The sequence below is a fragment of the Hydra vulgaris genome, chromosome 01, assembly GCF_038396675.1.
Source record: "Hydra vulgaris chromosome 01, alternate assembly HydraT2T_AEP".
In the NCBI taxonomy this organism is placed as follows: Eukaryota; Metazoa; Cnidaria; class Hydrozoa; order Anthoathecata; family Hydridae; genus Hydra; species Hydra vulgaris.
In genome coordinates this window covers 32,478,455-32,497,786 of record NC_088920.1, presented here as the reverse complement: position 1 = coordinate 32,497,786, position 19,332 = coordinate 32,478,455, and the positions used below count along the sequence as shown (strand labels likewise).

At 26.5% G+C, this 19,332-nt stretch overlaps 1 protein-coding gene across 1 annotated transcript; it reads right to left on the bottom strand.

Annotated features, from left to right (window-relative positions):
• Positions 1-5,362: 5,362 nt before the first annotated feature.
• On the bottom strand, positions 5,363-18,855 carry LOC136075288 (synaptotagmin-4-like). Its single transcript, XM_065787920.1, has 6 exons — positions 18,282-18,855; positions 9,232-9,440; positions 8,936-9,143; positions 8,184-8,818; positions 8,013-8,112; positions 5,363-5,822 (listed from the first exon to the last, which is right to left on the bottom strand). The coding sequence occupies exons 1-6, from the start codon at positions 18,295-18,297 to the stop codon at positions 5,497-5,499; spliced, it is 1,494 nt and encodes a 497-aa protein (XP_065643992.1). The 5' UTR covers positions 18,298-18,855; the 3' UTR covers positions 5,363-5,496.
• Between the last annotated feature and the right edge of the window lie 477 nt (positions 18,856-19,332).

Sequence of the window (19,332 nt, the reverse complement as noted above, 5' to 3'; positions counted from 1 at the left end):
GTCTACAAAAAACATGTTTTAGCAGTGCCGTGGCTAATGGGTAGGATACCCCCCCAAAAAAACGTGTCATTACGGTCTCAAAATCTTCCAAAATTTATCGTTAGGTTTTGCTAAAATAAAAAGCTCCTTAAATTAGCAAAAGGGCACAAAATTTGCCCTCAATAAACTTTTTTATTGAAAAAAAAAGTTAGGGGGGTATTTGAAAAACGTACGTACTTTTTAAGGGGGGTGGGGACTTAAAAGTTGGCATGGCAACAGGGGAAAGGGAGTGCCAAATTTCAAAATTTTTGGCGTATGTACTTTATGGACGACCCCTATAAACCCTATAAAGTTCTGAACTTATTTAGTTCTAAAATTTATTTAATTTTAAAACTCATTTATTTCTAAAACTTAATTAGTTCTAAAAAATAATGACTTGTTTAGCGTGTTAGCTAAAAATTTCTAAAAGCTTTTACAACTTAAATCCAAAGTATTTATAAATATGAATCTTCAAAATCTGTTTTTTTCCCAAACTACAATTTAATGCTGCTGAAAGAGCATTTATTTATATATAATAGATTGCTTAAAGAAATGCGTTTTCCCATGAAAAGCATTAAATGCCCACAATATTTTGGCCTAATTCGGCTATAATTCACTACTTCAAGAAGTCTCTAAATAGTTTGAACAAAATGGCGTCGAATTTGTACCAAAGGAAATTGTCCTGAAGAGTGAGTTATTGAAAGTTATAAGTCGATTATAAAAGGAGTCTTATTGAAAAGCAAGAAATTAGCAACAAATAAAAAAGATTTTAGGAAAAAACGGATAGCCGCCTTAAAAAAAGTAACTCAAAGCAAAGATCCAGCAGATGATGTCAAGTATTTGCAAAGATATTCTATCTAAGCGTCCAATAAAAAATGTAAAAAAGTTATTGAAATAAATAAGTCATTCAATTAGCTTCATTGTGTCAAAAAAATTACAAAAATCTGTTAAGTAGTTTTTGCGTAATTAATAATTAAAGGGTGCTGAATTTCATCGTGTTTAACAGATACTATCTAATACGCATTATATACGCATTTGTACCGACTGGGTTAGTTCTGTTCTTTAGATAATGGTTACTAGAGGATGTTGAAGCTCCTCTGATATGTTTTGTTATACATGTGAACATTATATTGACAAAAAGCAGGTGTTACATACGGATAGAGAACACAAATATACCATATTGTGGATGGCATAAGGAAAATATTTTGGAATGCCCAAAGATAATCAAGACAAATCATGGGTCACTCATTTGATATGTGATATAATTTAATCAGAGATTTAAGTCTTGTTAAGTCAAATGTTGAATTTCTTAGATCAAGACTGATGAATGGAGTCTGGAGACTAAAAGTAGAATGCAATTCAAATATAGCAATTCAAAATAAAGAATGCAATTCAATAAAGCAATTCAAATTTGCTATGACATGCGAAAAGGCTTAAGTTATTGTAAAGATTTTAAACTGATTTATTTAATTTCTTTAGACTCAATTTTAAATTTTTAAAAGATTTTTTTCAGACATTAAGTCTGGTTGACTTGAATTTTTTATTTTTCTAATTGTATCAGATCTTTCCAACACATTATTTTATAAAAACATTTTAGAAATGCGTTTTTATTATATATGTTAAAAAGCATTTTATATTTAAATTATATGTTTAATATATATATATATATATATATATATACTCCTATTTTTTTGCTAATCTAATTCTTTCAGTGCATAAAAATATGTATTAAATGTAAAAAATGTGTTAAAATTCTTTAAATGTATTAAAATGTATTATTAAAAATAATTTATTTAGGAATAATTAAAAATGAAAAAAAAAGCTTATAACGAAGACTCCCTTAGAAAACGGGTGTACGCATTTTTGGATTTGCATCCGGATGACAACAAAAACTTTATTGTAAATCGTTTTCGAATGGAGAACCTAACAAAACCTACTATTTATAATATACTTAAAAGAAAGAGGATCAATATAGGACCAGAAAGAAAAGTCGGAAGTGGTTGTAAAGCAATAAAGATGCCTGCAAAAGAGATGAAGCGCTTTAAAAAATTGATTGATCAAAAGGATGGTATTTCACAGTGTGGTCTTGCAAAACGATTTCATGTATCACAACAGTACACACGCAAAATTATTCACCAAAAACACTAGCATTCGTTATCGTAAAAAAACCAAAACATCAAAAAGAACACCGGCTAAAAAAGTAGCTGTTTGTTCAAAGTGCCGCAGGTTGGTTTCGATTTTTCGGAAAAAAATTGTTATTACTGACGATGAATCGCATTTTTATTTGAGCAACACTAATATTTCTGGAAATGCTGGATTTTACTCTTCTGACATAAATGCAGTATCAAATAATGTAAGGTTAAAACGAAAAGACAAATTTGAGCCAAAATTATTTGTTTGGATTGCATTCTCTACAAAGGGAATCTCTCAGCAGTACATTGCCAAGCAGTCAATGAAGATGTGTATATTTCAAAATGTCTTTTGAAATTGGAGATATTCATTGAAAAACATCATAAAAATGACAATAATGTTTTTTGGCCTGATCTAGCTTTGTCGCATTATTCACGTAATGTACAAAGTTATCATAAAGCAAAAAATATTGAATTTGTACAAAAAGATTTACAAGAGTAGACACTGTTCGTCGTCATAGCATGAAAAACTTATAAATCTATTTATTATTATTTAGATGTTTTTTGTTATTATACTTTTTAAATTGTTAAAAAAGATGACTTCGTTAAAAGTTATACCATTTCAAATTATTTCCAGATTTTTAGTTTTCACATGTTATATATATATATATATATATATATATATATATATATATATATATATATATATATATATATATATATATATATATATATATATATATATATATATATATATATATATATATATATATATATATATATATATATATATATATATATATATATATATATATATATATATATATATATATATATATAGGGTGTTTCACTAAGACGGACAAAATTTAATGCAAATTATATTTGAACGATGAATAATTTTTTTCTTCTTCTTCCAGATTCAAAAACTAGAGCTTTTGGCAATTAAAATAATGGAAAGATTAACAAACGAACAACGCATTAAAATTGATGAAGAGTATTACAAAAATGGTTGTTCAACCACAAATATATTTAGAGCACTTCGCGATTTCTTTGGTCAACATAATCTATCAACCATCAGTGCAATTGGAAAAATTGTGGCAAAATTTAAAGAGACTGGATCAGTGACAGATGTGAAAACACCAATTCGGAAAGCAACTCCAACTCGCACCAATTCAGACACCAACTCTAACTCGAATTCGTACACCAACACCAACTCGCTTACGCCGTTCAGATGAGAACATTGATGCAGTACGCGAGAATGTGGCCGAGAATCCAGGCACCTCAATTCTTCATCGTGCACAAGAATTGAACCTCTCAACAACATTATATCGAATTTTGACAAAAGATTTGTGTATGCACGCTTACAAAATTTAATTAACTCAAGAACTGAAGACTGATGACCATTTGAAGCGCCGTACATTTGTCAATCGGGTACGAGAGCAAAGGCAAGTCGACCCTGCTTTTTCGCAAAAAATCATCTTTAGCGATGAAGCCCATTTTCATCTTACCAGATTCATTAATAAACAAAATTGTCGCATTTGGGCTAATGAAAATCCAAAGAAAACTGTTGAAAAGCCACTTAATGCACATAAGGTCACGGTATGGTGTGCAATGTCTGCTAACGGAATCATTGGGCCATATTTCTTCGAAAACGATGCCGGGAATTCTGTAACTGTGACAGGCGAGCTATTACATTTTAGTTACTATTACATTTTTTCCGTTTTAATGGAACCTGTATATACATATATGTATATACATATATGTTTATACATATATGTTTATACATATATGTTTATACATTTATGTTTAAAAAGCCTTTTCACTAAAATTCTTTTTAAAACATCAAATAAAAATGAGAGGATTAATTTAATACTTTTAACATGGCTTTAACTTTTCAGATAAAAACTCAACAAACTTTCTATAAGGTTGTTTAATTAAGAGATTTTAATAGGTGTTCTGAATTTGCTACTCCCAAAAACTGATGAAAACTGAGTCTGAAATTTCTGATTTGAATCAGAATTCATTGTTCAAAAATCGAACAAAAATGTTCTACAGTTCAGTTGACTTTTTTGCATCCAGTTTAAAGAATTAAGTTTAATATATTCTTTTTATGACAAATTAAGAAAGTATGGTGCCATACTGAATTTTGTAATATTCTCACTCTTTGTTCAACCTAACTGAAACGTTGTTTGAATATTACTACCAGACCTAACTGAAACGTTGTTGGAATATTATTATCAGACCTAACTGAAACGTTATTGGGATATTACCATCAGAAAACATTGACACTAAGATTAGCTGTTTTCAAGATCTTTGAAAACGTTTTGAGAAACTACAAATTGCACCAATCATTTATGACTTGTTCATTTAAGTTTATTTATCTACATCCGTTGTCTTAGAAGAAAATTGCTTATCAATAATCTAAACTTTTTTTTTTTAAAGTGATATAACTATTGGTTCAGTAAAAAGTTGCAAAATAAACTTCACTGGTGGTGATAATTTATAATGAATACTATATATATATATATATATATATATATATATATATATATATATATATATATATATATATATATATATATATATATATATATATATATATATATATATATATATTTTATTTATCTATAATACATAACTATTATGAAGATAGGTATATATTATAGTTAAATATAGTGGACATAGGTATAAATTGCTCATTATTTAAAATTTTAATGACGATTAACTCTTGTATTTTGAACTCAAGCGAATATTGTACAAATTTTTCAAATTGTTGATACCTAATATGTTTTGAAATATTTAATAAAAATAACATCTTTATATTGAAGTATAAACAATCTAAAATCTAAGGTTTATGCTGCTTTTTATAAATATAATACTTGGTGCAGCCATTTTTTGAATAATAATCGGCCTCTTAATTTCCCGCTCAAAATAAAAGTTATACTTTTACAAAAGATAAGATCAAATATCCTAAAATATGCGTAAACACAGTTTGAAATCTTCCAATAAAATTAAAACAAAATTTGTTAAAAATATTTTAATATGATTGCAAACACACACACACACACACTCATACGCGCGCGTATGTAATGTAGTATATAAATATTTACAGATTATATAGTTATACTCTTAAATATAGTTGTATTCTTTATATACATATATACTTTTTTCAAACTAAACAGTTGACAAAGCTGCATTTTATTAACGAATTTTAGTTTGTTTTTCAGATATTTATTAATTAAAACTTCATAAACAACAGAGAGTAAATTATTATTTAGTTTGTTAAGTATGGGTAGAAAATGTGAGAGTTCAAATAAAGGTCTCATTTGGATCTATTTCAGAGTGCAATTCAGATTTCACTTGGATCTATTAGAGAGTGCCACTCAGAATGAGTTTGATGGGGTAAATTTTGTACGCGATTCCAATGCGTTGCAGCAAGTTTTTGTGGAGAATGCAAACTAAATATTACATGACCAATAACACGGTTTTTCCCCAAAAAATTTAAATCGTAAACTGTAACAACCAATGTAAAAACCGAAAGAGGATTAGAACCGTCTGTACCGATATCAAACTCAATTGATTGGTTAAATAAAGGATCACTTGTATTGTACTTTGTAGAAGTATTTTTCATCTCAATCTCTTCTTCACGAAATAATGAAACAGTAACATAAGTATCTGAAATACGTTAAGAATGATAAATATTTAATATTATACATTTGTTATTAAATAAACTGCTCCTTTTTTCGAAGTTTTCAGTTCAATTTATATAATATATATATATATATATATATATATATATATATATATATATATATATATATATATATATATATATATATATGTATGTATATATATATATATATATATATATATATATATATATATATATATATATATATATATATATATATATATATATATATAATTAAGTTCCATTAAAAGTTGTTTTTTCTAAAATTTAATTATACAACAGCAATATATATATATATATATATATATATATATATATATATATATATATATATATATATATATATATATTATATATATATATATATATATATATATATATTATATATATATATATATATTTATATATATATATATATATATTATATATATAAATTTGTAGAAAATCACTTAACAAAAACTTTTTTCATTTTAGTCAAAAATTGTCAAAAACACTTTTAAAATACGCTAACTATCTTCATTAAACCTAATCAAAGTTTCAATACATTCCAGAATATTTTTTTTAAGAATGAAGTGTTATTTCTTCTAAGACGACAAAACTTAGCATAGCTGGGTGCATCAAAATTACTTACGTTGCCTGATAACAGTTTCCTTTTTTGAAAATTTCTACAGATTTTTGTTAGTAAAGACAAGAACAACAGTTTAACTTACATGATGTTCATAAAAATGTTATTCATGTGGTGGAATAATGTCAATAATATCCTTAGTCAATTTTGCATATAACAGACATAGATTAGTAACATTTGAATCTGTATATGAGGTTTGCTATTGAATTGGTACATTCTCATTTTATGTGCTAGTAAGAGCAAATGAGATAATACATAATTCTAATTAACTAACAAACTAATTAACAAATAAATTCAAAGCTTGGAGCTTGTTCGTTAGCCTACCACAATAGCAACGTCAGTATTTTTCACTGTACTTTTTATAACTTTCACATTTTTCAATCATTATTTTATTGCATTTAAAAAAAAAAACTTTTTAGTATTGCTTATTTGATATTAACATTGTACTAAAGTCAAAATAAAATAAATAATGAATTAGTTTGAGTCTAGAGATCAAGAAAAACTCAAGTTAAACAGTTAGAAAAGTGTTTTTAAGTTTTGACAATTCTCCCTTACATTTACCTCTATGTATAGCATGATAATCTTGCAGAGAATAGTTTGTTCAGTATATATTTTTAATTTAATATACTTTGTATATTAAATTGTTTTAATTTTATAAAAAGATATTATAAAAAATTTTCATAGTTTAAACAAATCATCAGACAATTGACGTGATATATAAAGAGGAATTGTCTAAATTTTGACGTATTTGTGTGAATCTTTTGACGTATTTGTGTGAATCTTTTGACGTATTTGTGTGAATCTTTTGCAATAAGCCTCTTAATAAAAAAACTTTGATATGAGGTACACATCAGGTGGAGAACTAAAGCAAAAATACCCACTCTAAAACAGGTGGTAAACAAAAATACTTTCAAAAAGCGTCTTTTATTGAGGTAAACTATTTTTCAAAGAAAATTCTTTAACCTTATCATATTCCATTATTTGATTTCATATTTCATCAAAATTTATTTAATTGCTTAAAAGATACAGCAATTTAAAGAACCTCTTCATAAATATTTTTAGTTTTAAAAATGTGCCATACATTTTTAAAACTAAAAAGTGCATACATACGTCACAAAATAAAATAAATATCTTTTTAAAATCGTTTTCAACAACTTTGTGTCAACATTGCAAATATTGTTCAACTTAATGGTTTAAAAATTTAAAACTGAAAACCTCTGAAAAAGAGCAATGAAGATTTGTATAAACAATTGCATCTTAATAATAATATTTATTTAAAATAACTACTTTTTTTTAGTTATTAAGGGGCTCCAAGAAGACTCTACGGTTTATCACAGAGCACCGCGGAAGAGCCTATAACCAGGAAGCTATCGCTTCTTTCGTTACCAATGTCACTTATATGGTCAGAGCCGGCATTGAACCTTGAACTTCTTAGTTCTGAGCCTGAACTCTAAACGCTGCGCCTCGGCTGCTAATTTATAATTAAATTGTATTATTTATTTACAATTAAAAAAATCGAGCTATAATTTTTATTTTAAATAAAATTTACTTGAAAACTTTGGAAGTTGTTTTGCTTCTTCAATAATCACATCTAATTTGGATATTGTTGCTTGGTGACATAAAGAAATGTGCAAGGAAGCCATAGAAGCCTAAAATAAGAACATAAATATTAACCTTTGCAATGACAAACCATATCTAAATACAAACCAAAATTATTTACTTTTGATTTGAAACGGCAAAATAGATCAGAATATATGTTGGATTTTTCACCAGCATGTTTAAGATTAGTAAGATGTATTAGCGATTCTGCAACAGATTTTTTTCGTTTAAACTTGTTACAACTAATCAACGTAATTTTTAAACTATACAAATGTAGTTGTGTAAAATCTAAGTTATAGAAACAAAATTGCTCATTAAAGATCAACCCATTTGAATTTTTTACGCACTTTGAGGTTTTTGTTTGCATATTCCCTGGCATTATACTCAAACAAACCATATAATTAAGAATGGACTTTCGTGTTTTTTCATTAAAGTTGATAATTTGGATTATATTAATTTCAAGAGATCCAGTGTTGTTCTGAAATTTAGCTTTCATTGTTATTGTTCCTATTTTTATTTTTCTTAACTGAATCTGTTTACTATTGCGGTTGGATGCTAACTTTTGTCTTATAGAACTCAGATACTCAACGTTGCGCTCTTTATAACCCATACTAGAAGAACCTGAGCCTGATTTGTCACTGTCGCTGAATAAACTGTCCGTTGAAACTTTATCACTATCATAATTCGGTAAATTAACTTCACTATTTATTTTACTAGGGACAACTGACCGTGAACAATCGTTTGCAGAATTATACACTGAAATAATATAAGTTAAAAAAATTACATCTAAGAAATGTTGATTGGTTTAAAGTTTTTTTAATTCTATATATTCTGTTGTTTTTTTTTTAAATTTGAAAAGCTTGTAATATTTACCTTTCATGTTTTTTATTCTTATATGTTCCATCGCTTCCTGGCTTCTCTTATATTGCTTTAACTCTATTTGAGACATAGCCCTTGGTTTAAAGTTGTAAGGCTCGTCTAGAAATACACTATCCGACAGCTCAGAATATGATCTTTCCCTTGGATAATTTTCATTAACAACTAAAACTGTTGGAGTCTTTTCTTTTCCGCATAAACAATGCTTAAAATTCAAATTAACTTGATTTTAAAATTTTTATATTTTTAATATAGAATACAAAAGATAAAAAAAGCAAATATTATCAACAAACCGATGAATTGTTTGACAGCTGATTTTCAACCGGTAATTGAGTTTCTACTGTTCGAAGTGAGGGTTGGATGTCACTATTATTCGGACAACATATGGTCCTTTTATCAACATTCTTGAATTTATTTTTTTTATTGCGTAAATATTGACATAACTTGAACACAACAAAAGTCAATGATAAACATAGAAAAGCTCCTGCCAGTATTAAAATAACTAAAGACAAAATGTAAAATATATAATATATGATATAATATTATATATGAAGGGCTTATTTTGAAACAATGACAAGCCACAAAAACAAATACTTGAGAAAAATAACTTTTAAGTTTTATTTAAATCTATAAAATCAGTGCTTACCTATTATTCTCTCAAATTTATACATCATAAAAATACTAATGGATATTATATATTGGACAAAAAAATAAAAATTGCGTATACTATTATGATTATAAAAATGATAATAACTCATTTTTGAAAAAAGTGTGGCTTGTCATTGTTTCACAATAAGCCCTTCATATAATTTATGACAAAATGAATATGCAATGCATAATCGTATTTTTTTTTATACTTAAATATTTCATTTTTGTATACAGAGTTAATGTATCATTGAATATTTTATTAAAAACTACATTTAATGTTTACATTAAGATAAAGAATAAGAAGAACTTAAAAGATAAGAAAAAATTCAAGAAAAAAAAAGGAAGATTTTATCATAAAAGAGTTGTAAGTTAAAATCAGATCGATCACATGGGCGTTCAAACTTACTAAATAAGTGAAGTTATATACGCACGCGCAGTAGTATTTTTATATTTCAAGAATTTTTCAAATGACTACAAGTATCATTATTCAAAAAAAATTCATTTTCAAGTTACTTTTCTTATTGTTATCAAATTTTAAAGGTTGGTAAATATGCTTTTAGTCAATCATTGATTGGAAGTTATTGTAAAGGGAACTTATTGTACATAATGCAATGATTTATAATAAAATAAAGAGTCTTTCAAAATGAATGGATTTCAAAATTAATATTTCAGCGAAAACTTCTCTGAAGTGCTTTTTGTTAATAATTTTTAAATCTCTTTTAAAAAGTTTTTTTTAGTTTGATTTACCGTTTTTAGGACTGTTTATAACTGTTTAATTATTTGTTTAGTATTAAAAGATATTTATAACAATTAAATTTTAGTATGCTGTTGCTAGACTTCTCTATATAGTCATAATATGTAGTCTATGGCATGGCTACCAGTGGAAACCGCAACCATTGACCGGTTTTTTGTTCACTTTTTTCGAAACCGAAAACCGGTTTTTTTTTCTAAAAAAAACCGGTTTTCGGTTTTTTTTCTAAAAAAAACCGGTCGTTAGTTTTACGTAAACAAATAGGTAAATAAATCGAAGGTTTCTTGTTTTGAACAGCTAAGGAGTAACGTGGAAAGCACAAATATATATAATTTTGAAAATCGCTTGGAATATTGCAATATTTTGATATACAAGTACCTAACTTAAAGTATTTTGTCAACTTTTCATTTCGTTTGTTGTTTAATTTTTTGGTGTTGTTTTAATTGGAGATTGTAATTGGTTGTTAATTGTTAAATAACAATTTCAATTAAAATAATTAAACAACAAAAACAAATTTTTTTCAACAAATTAATTTTTGTAATTTTAAGTTTTGTATTACTTTAAAAATTATAAATCGTAGTATATTTTTAAATTATACTTTTCTAAACAGTTTTATGCATAATTTTAAGTTAAGAGTAGTATATTCAGTTATGAATAGTAGAAATATAAAAAAAAAGTTGCCATATAAAAAATTGAGTTGCCACAAAAAAAGAAAAATTGATAAGAAAAAAGAGGCTTAAAAGAAAAGATGATACAAGTTCATTAGACTCGAACTAAATTTATAATGAATAAAAAAGATATTATTGTTACTGTGCATTGATAAAAATTAATGTTTAATAATTAATGAAAAAAAAAAATTATTTTTGTTTTAGGTATGAAAAAATCAAGAGGATGGCAAATTTGTCATAAAGAAATACCAATTATTGCAAAATGCAACATATACCGTTTTGTTAAAAAGTGTGCAGATCAAATTTAGCAAACCATCTTTGAGCAAATTTTAAGATGGTTTGAATAAAAATAATGAGCATCTTCCACTCAGCTTAATCAGCCAACACAGAAAAAAGCAAAAACAAATTTCATAGAAAGAATAACAATGAAAGAATTATTGGCTAAGTGTGCATCATACAATGAGTTTTCTATTCGTGCTATTAGATTTTCAAGTGCGATTGCAGAGTTTATTACAAAATGTGATTATGAAATGCCTAGGAGCAAAAAGAAAATCAAATAATTGATCATAAACTTTTCTAAAGAGAAAAAATTAGAATTAAAGAATAAGTTAACAACAATATCTCAATCAGAAACACGTTTCTCAATAACAACAGATGAACGGGCTAGCTATAACTCCAAAAGGTATTTAAATGTAACATTACATTCACCAGAAGATCGTTATAAAATTGGACTTTAATATAGAATTAATATAGAAGGTTCATAGGATTTATGCAAAGTTCAGTCATTAGTTGAACAAAAATTGATGGAGCATGGTATTTAATTTACTCATATACTTGCATCGACACAAGATGGAGCTAGAATTATGAAAAAATATGCACAGTTAAATCAAATCGAAAACCAGTTTTGCATTAATCATGCTATTCATTTGGCTGTAATAGACGCTTTTTACAAAAAAGTGTCTGTAGTTGATAAGCCAGTCAATAAAGTATCAGATTCTGTAGTTGATAAGCCAGTCAATAAAGTATCAGATTCTGTAGTTGATAAGCCAGTCAGTAACGTATCAGATTCTTAAAGTTCAGATTCTGATGAGAAAGCTGAAAATCAGTTTAACTCTTTTTCTGGAGAATTTAAATACCTAATTTAAATATATATGTAATCTGTAATAATGAAATCGAATACAATTTGATGCAACATTAATGAAGTATTACAAAACTTAAGAAAGATTATGGAGATTTTTTAAAAAATCTCCATAAGAAATGACCTATTGCAACAATATACTAAGAAGAAAAAAGGTAAAAAACTTTCACTTATGTGTAACTTATGACTTATGAAAACCAGATGGAATTCTCTTATACCTGTGATGTTATGAAGTTTGCATAAAAAAGCACTCAAAGAATTGGGTGTGAAAATTTATACAATGAATAAGACTTTTCTATCTTGCTAAATTTAATTCAAATATTAAAGCCAGCAGAATATTAAATATTAGAGCAGCCGTTGCGCAGTGGTAGCGCATTTGCCTTTGTTGTTCAAACCTCACCTCTGGGCAAGTTTTGCAACATTCGTTAGGAAGGAGGCGTGAACTCCCAACGATGTTAACTGAAAGATTATGTAATGGTTCAGATTCACAACCATCTATAAATAAGGATTCTAGAAAATCAAGTGGAGTTGATTGCAACAACATCAGAACCACCATTTTTAGCGCAGCAATTGCAGCAATCAATATCGGAAGTTTTGCAGGTTGCAGAAGTATGTAAAAATGCAAACTAACACAGTTTTGTATCATTCTTTCAAATCAAATTAAAAATGTTAAGTGTCAATAAAACAAAATCGACAACTGTTCAAAACGTATTAAATGCTCTGGCATCAATCCAACCTACATCAACAGAAAGTGAGAAAGTTTTTTCAATCGCCGGTAATTTCTGTACAAAATTACGTTCTTCTATAAAACTTCATCTGTTGGATACATTAGTCTTTCTTAAATACTATTTTATTAAAAAACATAATTTTTAATGTTAAAAAAACTGTGTATTTATTGTTGAAAAAAAAAATGATTTTGCTAAATTTTGTTTTCTTTTTCTATGTTTTCTTTCGTTTACAAATCAAATTCCAGAATATAAATTTAGTAGGTTACAGTGAATTTATACAGAAATCATAAAAATTCCTTATTATAATAAAAAACCGGTGTAAAACCGGTTACCCGGTTTTAAAATTTAAAAAAACGGAAAGCCGGTTTTTGCCAAGCCCTAGTCTGTACTAACAGTATGAAATACTAAAAAATCTCATATCTGTGCCTTTATTTGTTATAACCCTCTGTTCATTAATCAATGCGTTAAATGTGACAGTTTCTTTAATTTACGCGCTTTAAATAAAAAATTAGATAAAGATTATATAAAAATTAGATAACGATTATATGAAAATAGTTCGAAAACATATAAAAATGTTTAATAAAAACAATCAAAAACACATCGAATCAAAAAATAAGGTACCACGAATTACAGAATAACAAATCGATTGCCCAAATTAATACCCAAACCTCCATACTAATGATGCTCAATTTTACTTCAGATTGAATGTTTATTTACCATCACTTGCTAGTATACTTTTTACACGATGAAATCTTGATTTACATATGAATAAAAATGTCCTGAATTTTTTTGAGTTAAATAATGACTTTAATTTTACTAATAAGACAAAAAGTTATCAGCATCAAAAAATAATGTTTTGAGTTATATAATAGAGTTTTCCAAAATGATTACCATTGATGAGGACGTCCAAATGATAAGTTTTTTTTCATATGAATTTAATGAGCCAAACCGAAAAAATGTGCTCAAGAAATAACAATACCTGACCGAGCGCATGAAACATACAAGCAATGTGATATCGTGTCTTTTCTATAGTTGTATTTTTTGTTCACTATTGCTGTACATCTTTCCTATTAACATTGCAAAGGAGTTAACATATATCTTACAAGAAACGAGTTTCTCCTTAAACTTGATCAAGATTGACTGTAACAAGATTGACTGTAACAAGATTGACTGTAACAAGATTGACTGTAACAAGATTGACTGTAACAAGATTGACTGTAACAAGATTGACTGTAACAAGATTGACTATAACAAGATTGACTGTAACAAAAACGTTAAACTGCTTATTTATGAACCTTTGGATGACTTAATTATGATTTCTCCAAAAATTTCCATATATTTGATATCCACAAACCTGTTTTTCACCGTTTAAACAGAATCTGAGAAATCAATAAAAATATTCAATGTATTAAAGGACATTAGGGCATTAGTTTCAATTAGTTGCATTATCTCAATAAATCATTTATAATCAATACATGGTACTATAAAAAAACCACAAATCATTACATGGTACTTCAAATGCATTAATATATAAGTAATTCGGTAATCAGAGTATTGGTGGGATAATAAAAAAGATAAAAAAAAACAATAAAACTAAATTTTCATCTATTATATATCTTGCTAATTTCTCTAACCATAGCTTGCCAGGGTTAGCAAAAATAAAACAAACAACGAATTTCAATGTGGTGACTAAAAGATGACAGTATATTTTCATGTATAACCTAACTTTTACCCATAGTACTATTAATTAATAGTACTACATAATAATACTCTGTGCCAAATTTGGCAAGGGTTAGATGAACGGTATAGTAACTTATAAAAGACATACAAACATATTTACAAACAAGCATACACAAATTTTTATATATTAAAACTATATGTATATGTTTACATATTAGGACTAAACGTTTGTTTTGCACCTTTTACAATGTATGCATAAATGCATACATTTTTTAAATCAAGCTTATCATGCTCTGCCAAAAAATCTCAAATTCAATAATAATTAGTTGTTGATAAATTTATGGTAGCAGAAACGCTTAATAACTTTTTTGTTGATGTTGGTAAAAGTTTAGCCGCTAAAATTGAACCATCTAAAATAAGCTTTAAATCACACTTGACATCAAATAATGCTATTATGCCTAATCATCACCTTACAAAGGAAGAATTATTAAATTCAGTATCCATGTTAAAACCTAACAAAAGTTCAGATTTAGATAATGTCAGCAGTAATGTCGTTATTAATTTACTAAAATATATAACAATACCACTTTTACATATTTTTAATTTATCTTTAAAACATGGAGGTTTTCCTGGAAAACTAAAAAGTGCAAAGGTTACACCAATTTTTAAAACAGGTAATCCTTCTGATGTTTCCAACTACAGACCGATCTCAATTCTTAATTGTTTTTCCAAGATTTTGGAGCGTGTAATGTGTAATAGACTTTATTTCTTCTTCAATGTAAATAATATTCTTTACAATAAACAATTTGGTTTTAAATCCGGTCCTTCGTCCGATCATGCAATAATTAATCTAGTACAAGAAATATTTAAAGCTTTTGATGAGCAAAAATTTACCTTAGGTGTCTTTATTAATCTTAGCAAAGCGTTTGATACCGTAGAACATAATATTCTTCTATATAAACTTAAAAAATATGGTATCATAAATTCTAACTTAGATTGGTTTAAGAGTTATTTGAAGAATAGAAATCAATGCATTTTATATGATGGCGAAAAAACAGATTTAATGACAATTAACTGCGGAGTCCCCCAAGGATCAATTCTAGGACCACTTTTATTTCTCATTTATATAAATGACTTGAGTAAACTTTCCAATATCTTAAACTCAATTTTTTTTGCCGACGATACTAAGGTATTTTATTCTAATAAAGATATTAATGTTTTATTTGCAACAATGAACAGAGTCCATAAATATTAAAAAAACAAAATATACTTTCTTCCATCGTCTTCATGATAAAGATAACATTCCCTTAAAACTTCCTAAGCTTTTTATTAATAACTCTTAATGTCAAAAGAGAGCGTTCTTTGTTGTTTCTAGGTGTAGTTTTAGATGAAAATGTAACGTGGAAAGAGCACATACGTATAATCTATAATAAAATCTCAAAAAATATAGGCCTCTTATATAGCAGTTGTTAAACCAAACTTGTTTGAAATTTATTTGTTTTTCTTTTATTCATTTCTATCTAAATTACTTTAACGTTGCTTGGTGCAGGACTAATGTATCTAAAAATAAAAAGCTTTTAATTAAACAAAAACACGCTGTAAGAATTATTGGAAATGTGGATCGCTTCTCGCACACTAAATTTCTTTTTAATATATTAAAAATACTCAACGTATTTCAACTTAGTTTATATCATATTCTTATATTTATGTTCAAAGGAGATCATAAAATGGCACCCATTTTATTTAACTCATTTTTCGAAAAAATAAATCATTTATAACCAACAAGATTTTCAAATAACAATTATTTTCAACCAAAAGCATATTATTCTGCTACTAAGTTCTCGATTGCAATCAGAGGACCTAAATTATGGAACACGTTATTGGATAATGAGTTAAAAAAAATTCCTTTCCTTGCTCAATTTATAAATAAAATAAGAAATAAACTTTTGATAATTGATAACGAACTAGACTTCTTCTGAAACTTTTAAATAGGAGTAATCACTCGTTTTATTTACTTGTTATTTACTTTATTTTTGATCACATTTATTTTTGATTTTAATCTGAATCTTTAGCTTTCTTTGATGTTCATGTTTTATCGCATTTTTAATTATTTTTAAATTCGAAATCTTAATAAATAAAAGCTTGAAAAAAAATAAAATTATATACATATAAAAAGCATTTTTTATAATTGCATTTATATATGTATTTTAGGCATATATTACATTGTGATATACTTTTTTTTTTTTATTTATATTCTTGTTTTTAAGGGGCTTGGCAGTAAGACTAAACTTGTCTTCTTCTTGCCCCAGCCGTGTATATACTTTTTGTAAAAGTCTAATTTTGTAAAAAAATTCTTTATGGCAAAATACATACATACATACAAAGCTTACACTAAACGAGTGGCTATCCGAGTTTTCGTGGAAAAATAACATTTAAAATAATCAATGAGTCTGTAGTCATTTTTCAAATAAACTTCACTTCTTTAACATTAAATTTTTAAAATAAACATCTGTTTCTGCTTCTGTTCTGTTCTCAAACATTAAACTTTTTCAAGATTTTTTACCGATCAATTAAAAGTTTTGTATAAAACAAAGATAAAATTTATTTTACAGTTTATAAAAAAACTATTTTTTTCGTTAAAATATTTTACTTGTCTTGAATTATCATTTGTGACAAGTTGAAATTATTTTATTCGAGTTATTAGGCCGGGTGAATAAAAATGAGCTATTCCTTTTACTCAGTAATTGATCAGATTTACGTGAATAAACCCTTTAGCAGTTTTGCTCAAATTTTTATTCACGTATTCAAATTTTTATTCACGTATTTTTATTCACGTATTCAAATTTTTATTCACGTTAAGCAATTTACTCAGTAATTGCTCAGTTTTACGTAAATAAAAACTTAAGGAAAATTCGTCAAGTTTTTTATTCACGTAAATCTGACCAATTACTAAGTAAAAGCAATAGCTCATTTTTATTCATTAAAAAAATTTTTTTTTTTAATGCTATTTTTAATTGTTATTTTTGTGGTTCACAATGTACAATTTAGTAATAACGCAAACAATTTTGTTAGCTCAACGTTAGCCAAACGTATTTGTAGTGTTAGTATTGAAAATAGGTTAGCATCGCGTTGATTCATGATTAGCTGATCATCGGGCCAACGGTGAAAGTTTTATTGACCTGGTATTACAATGAGTCAATCTTTGTATTAAGCTGTAGATGTTTCCTTTGCCTAATGCCGCAAATTATTATTATAATTTACCGTTAAACTGGCATTAAAACGATGTTGCGCTAACTTATGAAAAATTGGGTTGACCCTAGCGCAAACCCCATGCTGTTGCGCTAACTAATGCAAAATGCAATTAATCTAACAATATAGGTTGGTGACAACACTGCATGTTTTAAAAAAATTAACCAAATAAATTTTATCGTAGCTGTGGATAAGCTTTGATCATTATAACAAATATTTCCTAGATATTTTTTAAAGAAAAAGATTTTTGTTAAACAGAAGAGCATTTTTTATTCAAAAATTTCGAAATTTCTAGGAACAACGTTTTAACTCTACATAGCCAAAAATAAATAAATATGATTGAGGAATAACGTAGATAAGGTTCGCATTGATTTTTTAGGAGAGTACTCTATTAAAAATTGAGTTTAGATAGTTACCGTACTCTAAGTAAACTTTTAAATTAAAGCTATAAAAAGAAATTAAAAAAAATAATAAATAAAACCTTCTCCTGATTTCATTTTCTAAATCAGCTTATAGAAAAGAGAAACTTGTTGAATTTCAAAATTTCCGCCAATAGAATAAAAATCTTGCTATTGTTGATAAACAAACGAGCACGTTACTTTGGTAAAAATGCCTCCACTTTATACAAGTTCCTATTAGACTAGTTGTCGGTACTAACAAATTTGAAGTTTAACTCGAATAAACAAAAATTCGACAAAACCATGTAGCCGAAAATGCAGTTATATATTTATATTATTATTATTGAATATGTTGCACAAAATAACAAGTCAAAGAATATTAAATTAATATAAAAAATTTAATTTATTGTATTAATTTATAAACATAATAAATCATAATTTATTATTTTAATTTAAAACATAATATTACATACATAACATAATTTATTATATTAATTTATAAACATAATAAATCATAATTTATTATATTAATTTAAAACATAATAAATCACAATAACTCACAAAAAATCAAAAATAAACGAATCAAAGAATATAATTATGATAAATGAAATTCAAAATAAAATCATAACATTTAGGAATAGAAAAAAGCTGGAATGCATCTTTAATTTTTTACAGCGTCATTTATTCTAAAATTTATGCTAAGTCAAAACAAAAGTGAAAATTGATACTTCCACCTACTCATTTAAAAATTGTATCCTGGTTTACTTTCACCTAAAATAGTACCTGGTTTTTACAAACCTAATATTTAACTACTAATATTGTATCAAATGTAAGTAAATATATGATAAGTTATTTTATATTATTCAAAACTATTTATTCGTGCAATTAAACGAGTAATTAAATATTTTTTTTTAGATAATTTTTTAAAATTTGTTCAAAACATTTTCAGAATTAATTTGCTATCGACAAATCTCCATTAAAAATAACTCAAAGTGTGTCAAAAGTTACTGTATTACGCACATCACTCCATGGATTACCTAGATAACACAAAGTCGAACAAAAAGCCGAACAGCTTCACAACATAAACAAAAAAAAATTAAAAAGTTTTAAAATTTTATGTTTCTTTTTAAGTTA